Here is a 13,965-nt window from a genome sequence, read left to right as displayed (position 1 = left end):
GGCAAAAAATTGTAACGTATAAGATACTTCCAGAAATTTTTATCATACACAATATACTTAGAACACTCTGTTGAGCTCTCCTGCTACCCGCTTCAGACCAGTTGCCCATGCCCCAGTCACCGCCTCTTCCCCAGCTACCGCCACCTGCCTTGGACTAGCTGCCCACCCTACACTGAAGTTTTCATGGACTCCTAACTATTACTACTACTACTACTATTAATATCAGTAGTATAATAATTTTGTAGGTAGTTTGACCAGAGGAGGATGGGTCCCCCCTTGTGAGCCTTGGTTCCTCCCAAGGTTTCTTCCCCAGCTCTGAGGGAGTTTTTCCTTGCCACTGTTGCCCCTGACTCACTCACCTGCATTTCATGTTAAAACTTTGTCCCTAATGGATTTCTGTGAAGCTGCTTTGTGACAACATCAGTTGTAAAAAGCGCTATACAAATAAATTTGACTTGACTTGACTAGAACACGAGAGGGAGTATGTTATCGCTTTTATACAACAGTTAAATAAATAAAGTAATAAATTAATAAACTGGGCCGTGAACGCGGCGTTTAATATGTTTTAATGTTCGCGGTTCCTTCACCAAATTATAGTTCCTTAACGAGCAGCTTGTTGCTACGTCAGAGTAACGAGCTCCGCCCACTTGAAATAAACCGAATACCATTCGCCAAACGTGTAGTCTGATCCTCAGAGTCTGTCCAAATCAGACTGAGCCATAAAACTGCTGCAATATCAAGTTCAGCTCAGTTTTGTCAGTTTCTGCCAGATCAGTATTAATGTTGTTTTGTTCCAGCCAGTCTGTAAAGCATCTTACAGCCCGTTTAGTTTGGCGAATGGTGTTGGGTTCATTTCTGGCTGATTCCAGGTTGTTCAGCTGTTCTTCTGTCACAGCTACCGACTGAAAAGCTGCTCAGTGGTGACGACAGTTTGGGAATTTAGTGTCGTCTCATCTTCAGAGTCTGACCAAATCGGCTGTCGGTCAAATGTGATCTTAAAAGTGTCCATTTTCTGTTTGTGGCAAAGTAAGAAGTAAAAACGTTCAAATGGCTTGAGCGTCTCCTACAGCTGTCAAAGTCGTTTTAGATTTAAAAGATTGCAACAGACAAAATATAATAATAATAATAATAATAATAATAATAAAAGTAAACCTACAGTTACAATGATTCGACTGTACTGCACTACTGTGTTCAGCGTATTTAAGCACTGACAGGGTCTACGATATGCTCAGAAAAGCATACTATGATTTCGTTTATCATGATAAAAATAAAATGTTGATATATTGCCCACACCGACCTGCAGATACCAATATGATTCTGATATCATGGTGCATCCCTAATATTTTATTAACGTGCAAGTCGTACGTACATGCCATATACTCACTTCTTTTACTGAGCTGTTTCCGTGTAATGACTTCTAAAAATATGTTTTTGTGTATGAATATATTTTTTATCCCAAGATGCCTCACAAATCAGGGAGAAGAAAAGTAACACATGCAAGTTTCATGGAACACAATATGACTGGTCAATTCTGTCATTAATAAGCAATTTTGATCTGTTCATTTTTACAGACACCACCACAGGATAGCGCTGTGTTCGAGTCTTCTGCAGTCAGTCACTGACCGATACAATTTTTTATATGAAAATAAACACATTTGCCCTTATCCATCAAAGTTGAGTATGGTCAAATCTGATCGTAAAATTAGTGTGTGCAGATTTCACTGACAGTTTTGTTTCCCATCAGATTCATCGAATCTAATCTTGGGTAAGGTTTGCTAACATCAGCTTGGTGGAATTTGCAGTGCTTCAGCGCTAAATAAATTACTAGCAGTTTTGTAAAAGGTCAAGTACGGTGTCAAAATAAGGCCATGATATAATGTTTATAAACAAGAAGACTGTCACTGATGTCAGGATTTAAAAAAAGGTGTCTGTAAACAATTAAATTCTCAGGTAGAACAACTTATGTTGTGTTTTTTTAATGTTGTGTCCATTCAAAAATGGAAGGAAAAGGTAATAAAGAACAGAGGAGCTGTTCAAGTGAGCTGACGGATCCCTAACTTACTGTTACGGCAATGCAAACCCACACTACACTAGTGTTGAACAGTAAACTGCATGCATAACAGACAAATAAGTGTGTTTCAGTATTTCAACTTCAGTATCTAAAACCTTATCGCTGCTATTGGAAGAAAACCTTGTATCTCCATTTTTGTCATGTTTTCAGTTTTTGACATAATTTGAAAATGCCTGTTGAACTTTACATCGTATATAAATTTCAGGATGCATGGACCAAAAGAAATGGCCCAAAATGACTTGGAAAAAAGTCTGGTTCCATTGACTTACATTAAAAGTAAAGTAGGTTTTTTCATTTTCCTGTAAAGTTACCATTTTGGAGATACAAAGTTTTCTTCCGACAGCAGCGATATGTATGTATGTTTATTTGTTGACCCTGTGCTCTGGGCTTTTTTTCTTAGGATTACAGCACTGCTACGATGGGCACATTTCAATCAAGTAAATTCAGTGCATTAATTGTTTCAGTGTACATAACATGGAGATGCTGTAGTGAAATAGCTTTCACTTTGCTGCTCTGCACACACCTTTAAAATATGCAACAAATACCTTTAAGTTACGCAGTGACAGTTCCAGACCAACATACTGTTTGTAAAGTGCTCTGACCTAAAAAAATCTTTCTCCCACTTTCCACATTATAGTGTTGTCTACTTAAGTAAATGTTTACATAAGTGCGCTGCCTTATGGTGCAGCCAGCCACGGATTTTTTGACATAAAGCAACAGGAGCTGCACAGAAAATAACTAAACAAAATGCGGGCGAGAGTGAAGACACTGCAAGAAGTGAGGAGGCTTGAAAGATGTCTTACCCAGCACAACCAGCTCAGCGCTGAAGTAAATGATGCCGTGTTTGTTCTCCGCCACACACTGATACATGCCTGCGTCAGACAGATTGACTGAGGCTATAGTAAGAGCTCCATTCTCTATCTGAATCCTGTCCTGCAAAGGACACAGATAGGCAGAGAGACAAAGGAGACTGAGAGCGAGAAAGAGGACATCGTCAAAGTGTACTGTACACAAACAACAGCAAAATGCTTATGTATCTAGTGTTAACCTAATTATTACGCTCAGTGGCTTTGTTGATTTCCGCTTAAGGATTGGTCACGACACTGCCTTTAGTAAATCATCTGTTACTGGGCACATAAGAATGAACACTTATTTACAGAACTGTGCAAAAAACCTTGATTTTTTTATTTTTTAAAATAAAAATGGCCTTTAAGTACGAGTTATTCATTTTTCAGGAGATATTTCTAAGCAGATTATATGTAAGATAATTCATATGGATAACGAGAAAGTCAAAGGAAAATAGGTGAAAAACAGGAATTTTCCAAAACTGTAATTATAGCTTTCTTCTTTAAGGGGTGGAAATCAACCTTCCTTCTTGCTTCAGAGGTGCAGGAGTGTTTTTGTCACACAGGTGTTTCTGTTCATTCCTTTCTACTGTGGGAAGATAATGCTATGAGTCTAAAAGGATGTGTAGCTGTCACACAGTTGTTACTGAGAAAAGGAATAAAATGTACAAAAAGGACAAAAATTTGGGTAACACTTTCTATGAATGTCACATTTGTAAGCATCTATAAACACATTTATAACATGTTATAATGTATTCATAAGGCATTTTAAACATGGTTATAAATATTTATAAAAAAGAATTACACTGAATTACACTTTATAGCCATGTTTATCATACATTATGAATTGTTTATATAATGCATTATAAGTAGTGTTAATAACATGTTATAATGTCAGTGCCAAAGAAGTCAGTCCCAGCTTGGAGAGCGTAAAGTAAAGACAAATACCAAGCTAATGGTGGTGTACATTACCTTTCCCACATTGGGTAAAACACTGACGCAGCTCTAGTTTAAACTCTGACATTTGAAGCCTGTAATGTGCTTTACTGTGAATGTTTTAGTGTTTCAGTAAATCCTTCAGTAAATACTTCAACTTGAAGCCTCACTCTGAACACTGGAGGAGGCTTTAGTACAGTACGCTTCACTTTACTTAGAGCGGACAAATACCACTTATGAGCTCTTATAATTTGTTATGATCAGTACTTATAATGTATTATGTTAACAATTCATAATGCATAATAAACATGGCTATAAAGTATAATGCATTTTTATAAATATTCATAGCTATGTTTATAATGTCTTAACAATGCATTATAACATGTTATGAATGTGTTTATTGATGCTTACAAAGGTGACATAGAAAGTGTTACCAAAATTTGCACCAAAACTGGACATCTGAAAAAAAAGGGGCAGATGATAATAATGATGATTACTTGGATCATAAGAAGCAGAAAATGCAACCAACTTCAAAGACTGAACTTTGGAGGCTTGTATGAAAAACTGAAAGCTAGTTTCTCAAAAAGAATGCAAGCTATAATAAAACCCAAGGGAGGACACACTAGCCCACTGGTCTCCAACCCGGGTCCTGGAGCTACCTACCTGCAGAGCCTAGTTCCAACCACAATTTGCCACACCTGCTCCAGCTAATCAACCTCTTCCCAACTGCCTCATTGGCTGGAATAGCTGTATTAGAGTTAAGTAAGGGATGGTGCAGCTTATTAGATACAGGTTGGAACTAAAGTCTGCAGGAAAGTAGCTCTCCAGGACTGCACTAAACACTAAAGTACAGGGTGATTCAAAAAGATTAATCAGATTTCAAAGCGTCATATTCTTACAGCCGTGAGGCGCCTAGGAACCAATCACAATCCAATTGAAAGAAAGGGTCATAGAGTTTCTGACTGTCAGTGGAAGATGGCTCCCTTCAGTCTGAGAGGAGATGAGACCCCTGAGCAGAAAGCGTTCTGCGTTCTCCACTTCAATAAGAGTGAATCCGTCATAACTGTGCAGTGTGATTTTCGTGGGCAGTGAAGCTCCAACAGCTCAGAGCGTTCGTCGTTGGTTCCACAACACTGGATGATCTCCGAAATCGCACTGAAAGAGCCGTGAGTGCAGCGACACCCGACATGCTCAATCCAGTATGGGATGAGTTTGACTATGGCGTTGATGTTGTCTGTACAGCTGGAGGAGGTTCATACTGAGACCTTGTACAATTACATAATAAACTTTATGCTCATTTAAACCATTTACAGTTCACTGCATTGATCTGTAATGATTTACAAGTGAAAAAAATCATTTTGAAATCGGATTAATCTTACTGAATCACCCTGTACTGATTCTATTTAATTGTTGAAGGTTTTTTGTCATTTTATGTTAGATATATATATTTTCTGCCATTTTCGCTGATACTGCAAAAAAGAGTAACTTGTACTTGATGGCTGTTTTGACTGGAAACAAAATAAATCTGGCTTTTCTGAGTGGTTTCTGGCTTTTGCACAATACTGAATGTCTGGTATAAACTTTTTCTAATGCTAAAGTTTTCCTTCTCTTCCATGCACAGTATAAGACTTCACTTTAAGATTAAAAAATGATGTTTGACAATGTTGTTCCATAACTAAAATTATATTCATCACAAATTAGTCCCCAGCTTCAGTGTTGCTTTACCTCTGTGGCGAGCAGCTCTCCGTTCCTGAGCCAGCTGTAGGAGGGTTTAGGCTTGCCGTTGGCTTTACATTCCCAAAACAACCTCTCCTCGATCGACAAGGCACTGTCCCGCATGGTCTGCACCCACTGAGGTTTGGCTGGGGATCAAAACAGATTATAGCTTTAGTTTATAACATTATATCTTAAATATGCTTGGTATACAAGATCTCCCAACACGGCTGTGTATATCATTTTTGCAATAATGGCTTTTGCAATATGAAAATGCTGCAATATAAAAATGAGCCAACCAACCAATCACAGTTCCAGGTTTTTTCTGTTCATGTTTTGATGAATCAAGCTATTCAAATAATTCAACAAAAGTATAAAACATTTTGCTCAAAATTTTGCAAGCAAGTCTTCTTTAACCACGTGACATTCTAGATTCACGAAATGTGTTTTTAATATATTATGAGGTGAATCATAATCAGCATTATAATCACAATATTAGTATTTTGTCCATATTTGTCCATAGTTTAGTCCTAGCACTCACCAGTGCTGTAAGCCATGCTCTTCTGGAGGCTGCAGGCTCAGGCTAAAACTCATTTACTGCCCTTATTAGCCAGGCGAGAGCTGTGAAATGTATTGTACACTAAACAAAGTGAAAAGTCCCAAGCAATTACGCCTAATAGCTGCACAAGATGCCTCCATCCAAATACTCACTGCGGCTATTGGTAGTCCTTTACCGAGTGCAGCTCTGTTCCCAGAGTCTTACAGAGACATCAGCGTCGCTCCCCGGACCTCTATTGTATCACATATCCCGAGACAACATCTAATTCAAACAGTACAATGTTCTAGAAGGCACATTAAATGATTTGTCATGATCGATATCCAGTCAGCTAAACAAAAGGCCTTCAGCTACATTCTCAGAGCATCACAGTGTGTGCATGTTTTTGTGGCAAGTAAGCACTTAAATTATTGATCATTCAGGCCACTGATAGATCTTTCAACTGCTTTGGTTTTCAAGGCCTTAGGCAGAAGCCACATGTACAGGTGTTTGAAAAGTCTGAATATATTTCTCTAATATTTCAGAGATTTCTCTTTAAACAACACCCTGGATATCCCAACAGTTATATTTTCTACCTGGAAAACCAGCAAACCTCTCAAATGGAAGCTACAAGCCGTATTGATCTTTCACAGGAACCAACAGTCAGCATTGATCTTCCATGGAAAGCTACAACAAGTATGGCCAAGTAATAGAAGGTACTAGTTTTATGTCTGGGGACGCATGACGGATGTGTGCTAGTGCTCCTAAGGCCAGGAAAAATAATAGAGAGCTCAAGGGCCAGCCTTGCATTTCACATCTCAAAGACAATAGTGCTGACCTATGGAGGCCAGTTAAGTGGCAGAAGTACCATTACAGAGAGTGGACGCCATTTCAGAGAAAAAAAAAAAAGTGGTCAATATCTACGACTTGGTCAATACCTGCATCTCTAAGGATATCCTCAGGCCTTAGAGATGGGTAATGAATTACAGGGCAATATAGTGACCCAATCAAACCTAGTGACCAAACCAAAGAGAAAAAAAGTGGACCAAATTGGACCAAAGATCAGATCCAATAGGTCAGGGGTGTCCAAACTTTTTTCCAAAGAGGGCCAGATCGTACTGTGTCAAAATACCTGGGGGCCAAATTATTATTCACAAATGATTCAAAATATTAAGTTTTCAAAATATCAGCACATAGAAACTGAGCTTTCTGTGAGCTACTGTGTTTCCTATCACTGTATAAAAGATGTAGGGGGCTTCTTTTACTGTTAGATTGTTCATTCAGAACAGTTTTGATCGATCAGTAATAAATATTATATTTAATATTAATTAATAAATAATGAATTGTTAAAGAGTAACAATACAACATGTCTAATGTAGTGATCATATTCCTATTCATGTGTTTACTTGTTGGGTGTCCCAAAAACATTGACATCATTCCGTGGTCTAATACCAGCCGATTCTCCCTCAAATGATCTCAAATTTTAACAAAATGTGTAAAAAATAACCCAGTTTAATTTTGAATGTTTTTGTTCAGGTTGAAGAACGGCGTTCACTAGAAATGAAAAGGCATTTTGTGTGTTAGAATATGCTCAAACACAGTCAAACGAGAGTGTGCAGCAGCATTTTAGAGAAAATTCAATAAAAATGCACCAACTGGAAAGCAGATCTGGACATGGCACAAAAAACTCAAAGAGGAAGGCTGTCTGTGCAGGACAAAGGGATCTGGATGACCACCAGTATTGGAAGATATTACATTCATGAAGCTGTGAAATCGGTTATAAAATCTACCTCCCTCTGAATTTCTTGTTCAAATTTTGATAAATAAATCTTGTATTGTTCAACATGAAGCCTGTTTAATTTCATTCGCCAGGACATGTCGTTACTCAGATATTCACATCTCAAATTATGTCAATTTTTTTGGGACACCCTGTACTTTGTGAGGCAAACTAAAGAAAAATCTATACATTTTTGGTTTTGTTGGATAATGTTCTTTACATATCAAATAAACACAGTGTAGCCACGTTGTTCTTTGACCTTAAAGGATTAATATTTACTGAACTACTGAATTTGCTCTGATAAGATGTTTTCCATCTCGCCGAGATCGCCAGTTCTCAAGTGTTTAGTTTGAGCGTTATGTCTGTAGTCTTGACTAAATGTGGTTCAGTAAATGAAGCTGCAGGTCTGGTCAGCTGCCACCATCAGGTAAAAGGAAGAACTGCAACATACTGGCTGGCGGGCCACTTAAAATACACTGTAAAACAGGAGCCAGGGGCCAGTTAAAATCTGTCTGTGGGCCACATTTGGCCCTGGGGCCGGACTTTGGCCACCCCTGCAATAGGTGAAGACTACACTGCTGCTGGCTGTGAATTGCTATGTATCTCAATATTTAGGTTCAATCAATTAGGTTCTGGGCCCATTACTTAGCCGTATTATTTGGTAAACAAATGTGTGAAATGAAGCTATATCAAAATGAGCTAAAAATGAAAAAGGCCTGACAAACAAGATGTATATATAAAAATAAGCCTCTTTGATGATAGCTAGTCACAAGAAAAAAAATCTGCCAAGGGAATTGCAAATTACAACACTCCTGGCATCACAACACCTCATTTAATTCACATAGTATCATATAATGATAATACCGAGTGTAGCAGGAGACCGATAAGGCTGCACATGCATGAGGGAGACAGACAAGAACTACTCCTGTCTGCCTGTTTGTGGGCACATCTGCATGAAAAAGGAGGAGCAGATATTCAGAGGCTCTGCAAATAAAGGAGAACATAGATTAGCAGCATGTATAGCTGCACAATACATCGCTTGCAGAGGTGGAAGGTAACAAATTACATGTACTCTCCTTACTGTACTTGAGTATATTTTTCCCTGTAATGGTACTTTGTGGAGTAAAAATAAGTCATAGTAATTTTACTCTTGCATGAGTTCATTTTTAATGAAATACTTTGACTTCACAACCTTAATTTTTAATGTTACATAATAAAAATAAATTATGAGCTTATCAGCTTATAAACCAGCTACAAGAAACCACGATTAAATGTAAATCAGAATGATCAAAACAAAGCCACACCCAGCTAAACACTACATAAACGTCCAGTTTAGAGGAGAAAGAAAGGGCAGAACTTTATCAGCACACCTGAGGAACAGGCTTTATCCCAAATGTCATCTATGCTCATTTACTAATTATCTAAAAAAATGCCATTATTATCAGTGGCCAGACACAAAACCTGCTGAGATCTTCGCTTTCACAACTCAACTCCAGCCTGAGTGAGCTGCTGCCATCATAGCTAAACAGGTAACTACTGTGTGTTTACTATTTTCTTCTTTCTTTTATTATGTATCTATTTATTACACTTAAAATTTGTAGCATATATTCCATTACATGTGCCATATACAGCTGTGATATGGGAAATCTAGTCAAATACAGGTTCCCCATAAACCCTAATCTGACCAGACTGTGGGTGGGGTTTGAAGTTTTTCTGTCATGTGCATTGTTTTACTGCCCTGTTGTGGCTCCACAGCAGAATCAGATGGTAACACTTTCTATGAATGTCACCTTTGTAAGCATCTATAAACACATTCATAACATGTTATAATGCATGCATAAGACATTCTAAACATAGCTATAAATATTTCTAAAAATGCATTACACATTATAGCCATGTTTATTATGCATTATGAATTGTTAACATAATACATTATAAGTACTGATCATAACAAATTATAAGAGTTCATAAGTGGTATTTGTCCGCTCTCAGTAAAGTGAAGCGTACTGTACTAAAGCCTCCTCCAGTGTTCAGAGTGAGGCTTCAAGTTGAAGTATTTACTGAAGGATTTACTGAAACACTAAAACATTCACAGTAAAGCACATTACAGGCTTCAAATGACAGAGTTTAAACTAGAGCTGCCATCAGTGTTTTACCCAATGTGGGAAAGGTAATGTTCACCACCGTTAGCTTGGTATTTGTCTTTACTTTGCGCTCTCCAAGCTGGGACTGACTACTTTGGCACTGACATTATAACATGTTATTAACACTATTTATAATGCATTATATAAACAATTTTATAATGTATAATAAACATGGCTATAAAGTGTAATTCAGTGTAATTTTTTTTTATAAATATTTATAACCATGTTTATAATGCCTTATGAATACATTATAACATGTTATAAATGTGTTTATAGATGCTTACAAAGGTGACATTCATAGAAAGTGTTACCAATCAGATTAGTAGGTAAAAATAAAATAATCCTCCTTTACAGTAAAATAAAGCTCTGCTGATCCTTCAACACAGTTTAACAATAAATGGTCTTAAACTCTGGAGTTAATGTAGAACTGCTAATTCACCCTTTAACCCTGAAGATCAGCACAGACTGCAGGTCACCATAGCAACACAGACAACAGTCTCGCCTAGCTAGTAGCTAACGAAACGGCAAAGAGAAGGATTTAAGATGAACATCAATAATTTAGAAACAAATTGACTTATTTGTGTTTATAATCACTCCAGCTGGTTTCCTGATACGTTTAATCTGCAGTGAGGAACTGTCAAACACTAAAAAATCGTTTGCCAGCTTCTCATTTGAATTGTCCTGTTCCACCTTAAATGTTGCAGCAGTAACATTCTGGCACCTCATTTAAGGTGGAACAGGAAAATTAGAACAAGAAGCTGGTAAATAAAAAGCAACTTCAGCCTTGTAAAAAATCAAACAATGATAGACATTTTACAAGAAACTGTTCCACTTTTGTGGAAAAGTTTTCTGCCAGAGATGCGAGAAAAGTGGCTGTATCCAGGCTAAAACTTAAAGTAAGTCTGCGTTTTTGTTTATATCATATTTTCTAGTCTATACTAGCACATCAGCACATACTGAGACAGATTCACAGCCAAGATGGTAAAATGGACATAAAATGTTGTGGCCACCAGGGTGGTTTGATTTTTGTTGAAAGTACAAATTAGCTCTTATTAACATTTGGGCGGCGACCCCTGCTGCAGACAGACTAAACTGAGCTCAGCTCACACTGATAACGAGCCACCAGAGACATCAGGGCGTCACTCCGACAGAGTTTAAACTGTGTTGTGCTGTAATATTCAGTTCATCGTTTGGTCTAATTGCAGGAAAACTGTACAGTTACCACATATGGACTGTCACATGTCAATGCAATGGCAAAAATACATTTACACCTCGATCTCACCTTACAGATAAAAGTACATCATCAGAGACTTTATTCTGTCAGTTCATCACAGAACTTCTCTCTCTCTGCCTTTGTTTGTCTTTAACTGAGTGAGAGGCTGTTCAGCTGTTTAACTGTCAAATGAAGTAAAAATAAATGTCTGATTCTGTAACCAGTAAAGAAAATCATACCCTGGATAAACTGATAATGATTTTATTGGTAGAAATGTACTAAACAAGTATCAGTGAATTTATACAGTAATGTTTTCTGTTTGTAGAGTTTGTCTCCTATTAATGTAAGTTAATGTTCAAGGAGCTGATGGGAAGTACGACTGTCTCTAAAAACTACATTATTAATTGAGTAATCTATTCGTAATTTTGAATTTTAAATGTAGACTTAATTAAGCAGTGAAAAACTTTGCACAGCCTTTCCAACAAACTACTTTGTCGGAAACAGATAAACTAGGAATAAACTAGGTCTCATACAATCATCTAACCATGAAATGCCTTTAGTTTAATGCCAGCCTTGTTCCTTGCACAGTTCTCAGAAAGATGTTTGAATGTGCACTAGTGGAACAGACTGTGATCCGTCTCAGGAATCAGAACCTTTCTTCTCATGTATTATCATACTGTGCTTTATTATTATCATGCTTTGTGTGCTGTGAGCATCCTGAGCAATGTCAGATGTTCTACTGGTGTTTTGATAAATCGAGGTAAACGCATGATCCAACAAACATAAGGAATATATAAATGAATCAATTTTAACCATTTCAAATCAGGGGCTTTAACATATTGGAAACTAGTGATGCACTGAAATGTAAATTCTTGGCTAGAACCAAAACCTGTTGCTACGAAGGCCCAATCCCGTTTCACCCCTCGTCCCTACCACTGAGCCCTTAGCCCTCTGTTGTGCGTTCAGGTCTAGGGGTAGGGTGTCCCGATTCTTGTTGAGATAGAGGGGTAGGGTGAAGTGTTGGGGCTACATGGAGGATTTTCACAGACACACTCTAAACAGAGTGTTAGGAGGAAAAAAGAAAGACCAAAGAAACCCACAAATGTGAGAATTTTCTCCGTTAAAAATTACGATAACCACTGTTTTATCTTAGTTTAATGTCGTTTCAGTGTATTATGGTCGTTTTCTTCATAACAAGCATAAAGAATCACTAATACTATGCTAATGTCTCAGTAGCCAACTAGCTAAACTACCCGTTCCACCTTAAATAGTCCAGCAGTTCTGACGTCTGAAGCACCAGAATGTAACTGCTGCTCCATTTAAGGTGGAACGGGAAAATTCGAACAAGAAGCTGGTGAATATCTGACTTCAGCTTCATATCACTGAAGAATTCGGGGTGGGTGATAATAAATAATTGTCCCCCTCTTTGAAGTCATATGATGCCCTAAATGTAACTAAAGCCCAGCAGTGAGGAGCTGAACTTTACCCTCCTCTGCTGTCACTGCAGACAGGCCGGGTCGCCTACAGAGCAGCGCTGGTAGCTGTTAATGAAGTAATACAAGGGGTAGGGGTAAAAATAAGACATGGAAACTCGACATGAACAATGATTACAAATCAGGTCTGTCTAATTTCCCTTGTATAAACTGTGAATAATTTAATGTGGACATTTTAACTGTTGATCTGCTGCTGATCAATCTGTTTGAACACATCTACAATTACTATATATTTTTGTTAAATCACTGTTTCTAATTTTCATTACCAGCAAAATTATTTGTAAAATTTTAGATTTTAACACTTCAATGTATGCCTGTTTTATATTTTTGACCTTTCTTTTTTTCAGCAGAAAATTTCCAGTGGTTGAAATGTTGGTGTATCCTTAATCGAAAGTCTATTGCAATTGCATTATGTAGCAATATAGCAATACTGTGAAATCTCTGTGCAGCCAGTTTTATTCCATCACAAGCATGTCCTTAACGCTGACGGCTTACAATCAATAAAATGCCCTTCATAAACCCGGCTGCATCATAATTCATAAGTATGTCGATACAGCATTCGATTCCAACAGCAACACCTATGCTTCACCATAGAGTTTCACTTCAGCCAAACTGTACTGTTTCTCTTCGCTTTCATTCTCTTGACCTCAAGCCCAAAGCAGTGCAAACTTTGGCCTCCTTTGACACAGAGCAGGCGCGCAGCAGCATCCAGGGAATCTTTCTCCACTCTGTCAGCGCTGAGCAGAGTCTGCTTTCAGGGGCAAGGCCTTTCCAGTGCAAGGCTGCTTTGGCGTATGTTCTGCTAACCTTTCCAATAAGTCATATAAAAAACCCTGAGGAAACCTTAAAAGTGCTGTGTTCTGCCCCGTGTTAGGATACAACCTGAAGAGTGCTGTGAATTACAAATCTCTGGACCAACATGTGAACAATAGCATCTCCGAGCCCTCAAGTGTGGCCAATCACAAAGCAGCAAATCATAACTGAAGGAGCTCCAGGCCCCAGCTCTGATGATTATTCTGGAATCGGCCCCATTTGGAATGGATTTTGGCAGAGGCTTTGGAACATGCACTTCATCTCTTGCAACCGGGCTACATTAATGCAGAATTTGGACTGCAATCAAGCTAAATAACTGACAGTGATTAAACTGACATGTCAGAGATACTAGACAAATGCTTGAAGCTAAGGATAAAAAAGCCCTTCACTGGAGGATGTGTACTGATATTGATTAACACTGACAA

The 13,965-nt window shown here is 38.0% G+C and overlaps 1 protein-coding gene across 1 annotated transcript in view; it reads right to left on the bottom strand.

Annotated features, from left to right (window-relative positions):
- cntn3a.2 (contactin 3a, tandem duplicate 2) overlaps nucleotides 1–13,965 on the bottom strand; it is a 117,891-nt gene that overhangs the window by 55,101 nt on the left and 48,825 nt on the right. The window contains exons 9-10 of the mRNA XM_036591925.1: nucleotides 5,578–5,714; nucleotides 2,875–3,004 (exon numbers count right to left, since the gene is read on the bottom strand). Of these exons, the coding sequence (XP_036447818.1) occupies nucleotides 2,875–3,004; nucleotides 5,578–5,714 (267 nt within the window). The remainder of the gene's footprint in view (nucleotides 1–2,874; nucleotides 3,005–5,577; nucleotides 5,715–13,965) is intronic.

This window comes from Colossoma macropomum, unplaced genomic scaffold, assembly GCF_904425465.1.
Source record: "Colossoma macropomum unplaced genomic scaffold, Colossoma_macropomum, whole genome shotgun sequence".
NCBI lineage: Eukaryota > Metazoa > Chordata > Actinopteri > Characiformes > Serrasalmidae > Colossoma > Colossoma macropomum.
This window is presented reverse-complemented; position numbering and strand designations above follow the sequence as displayed.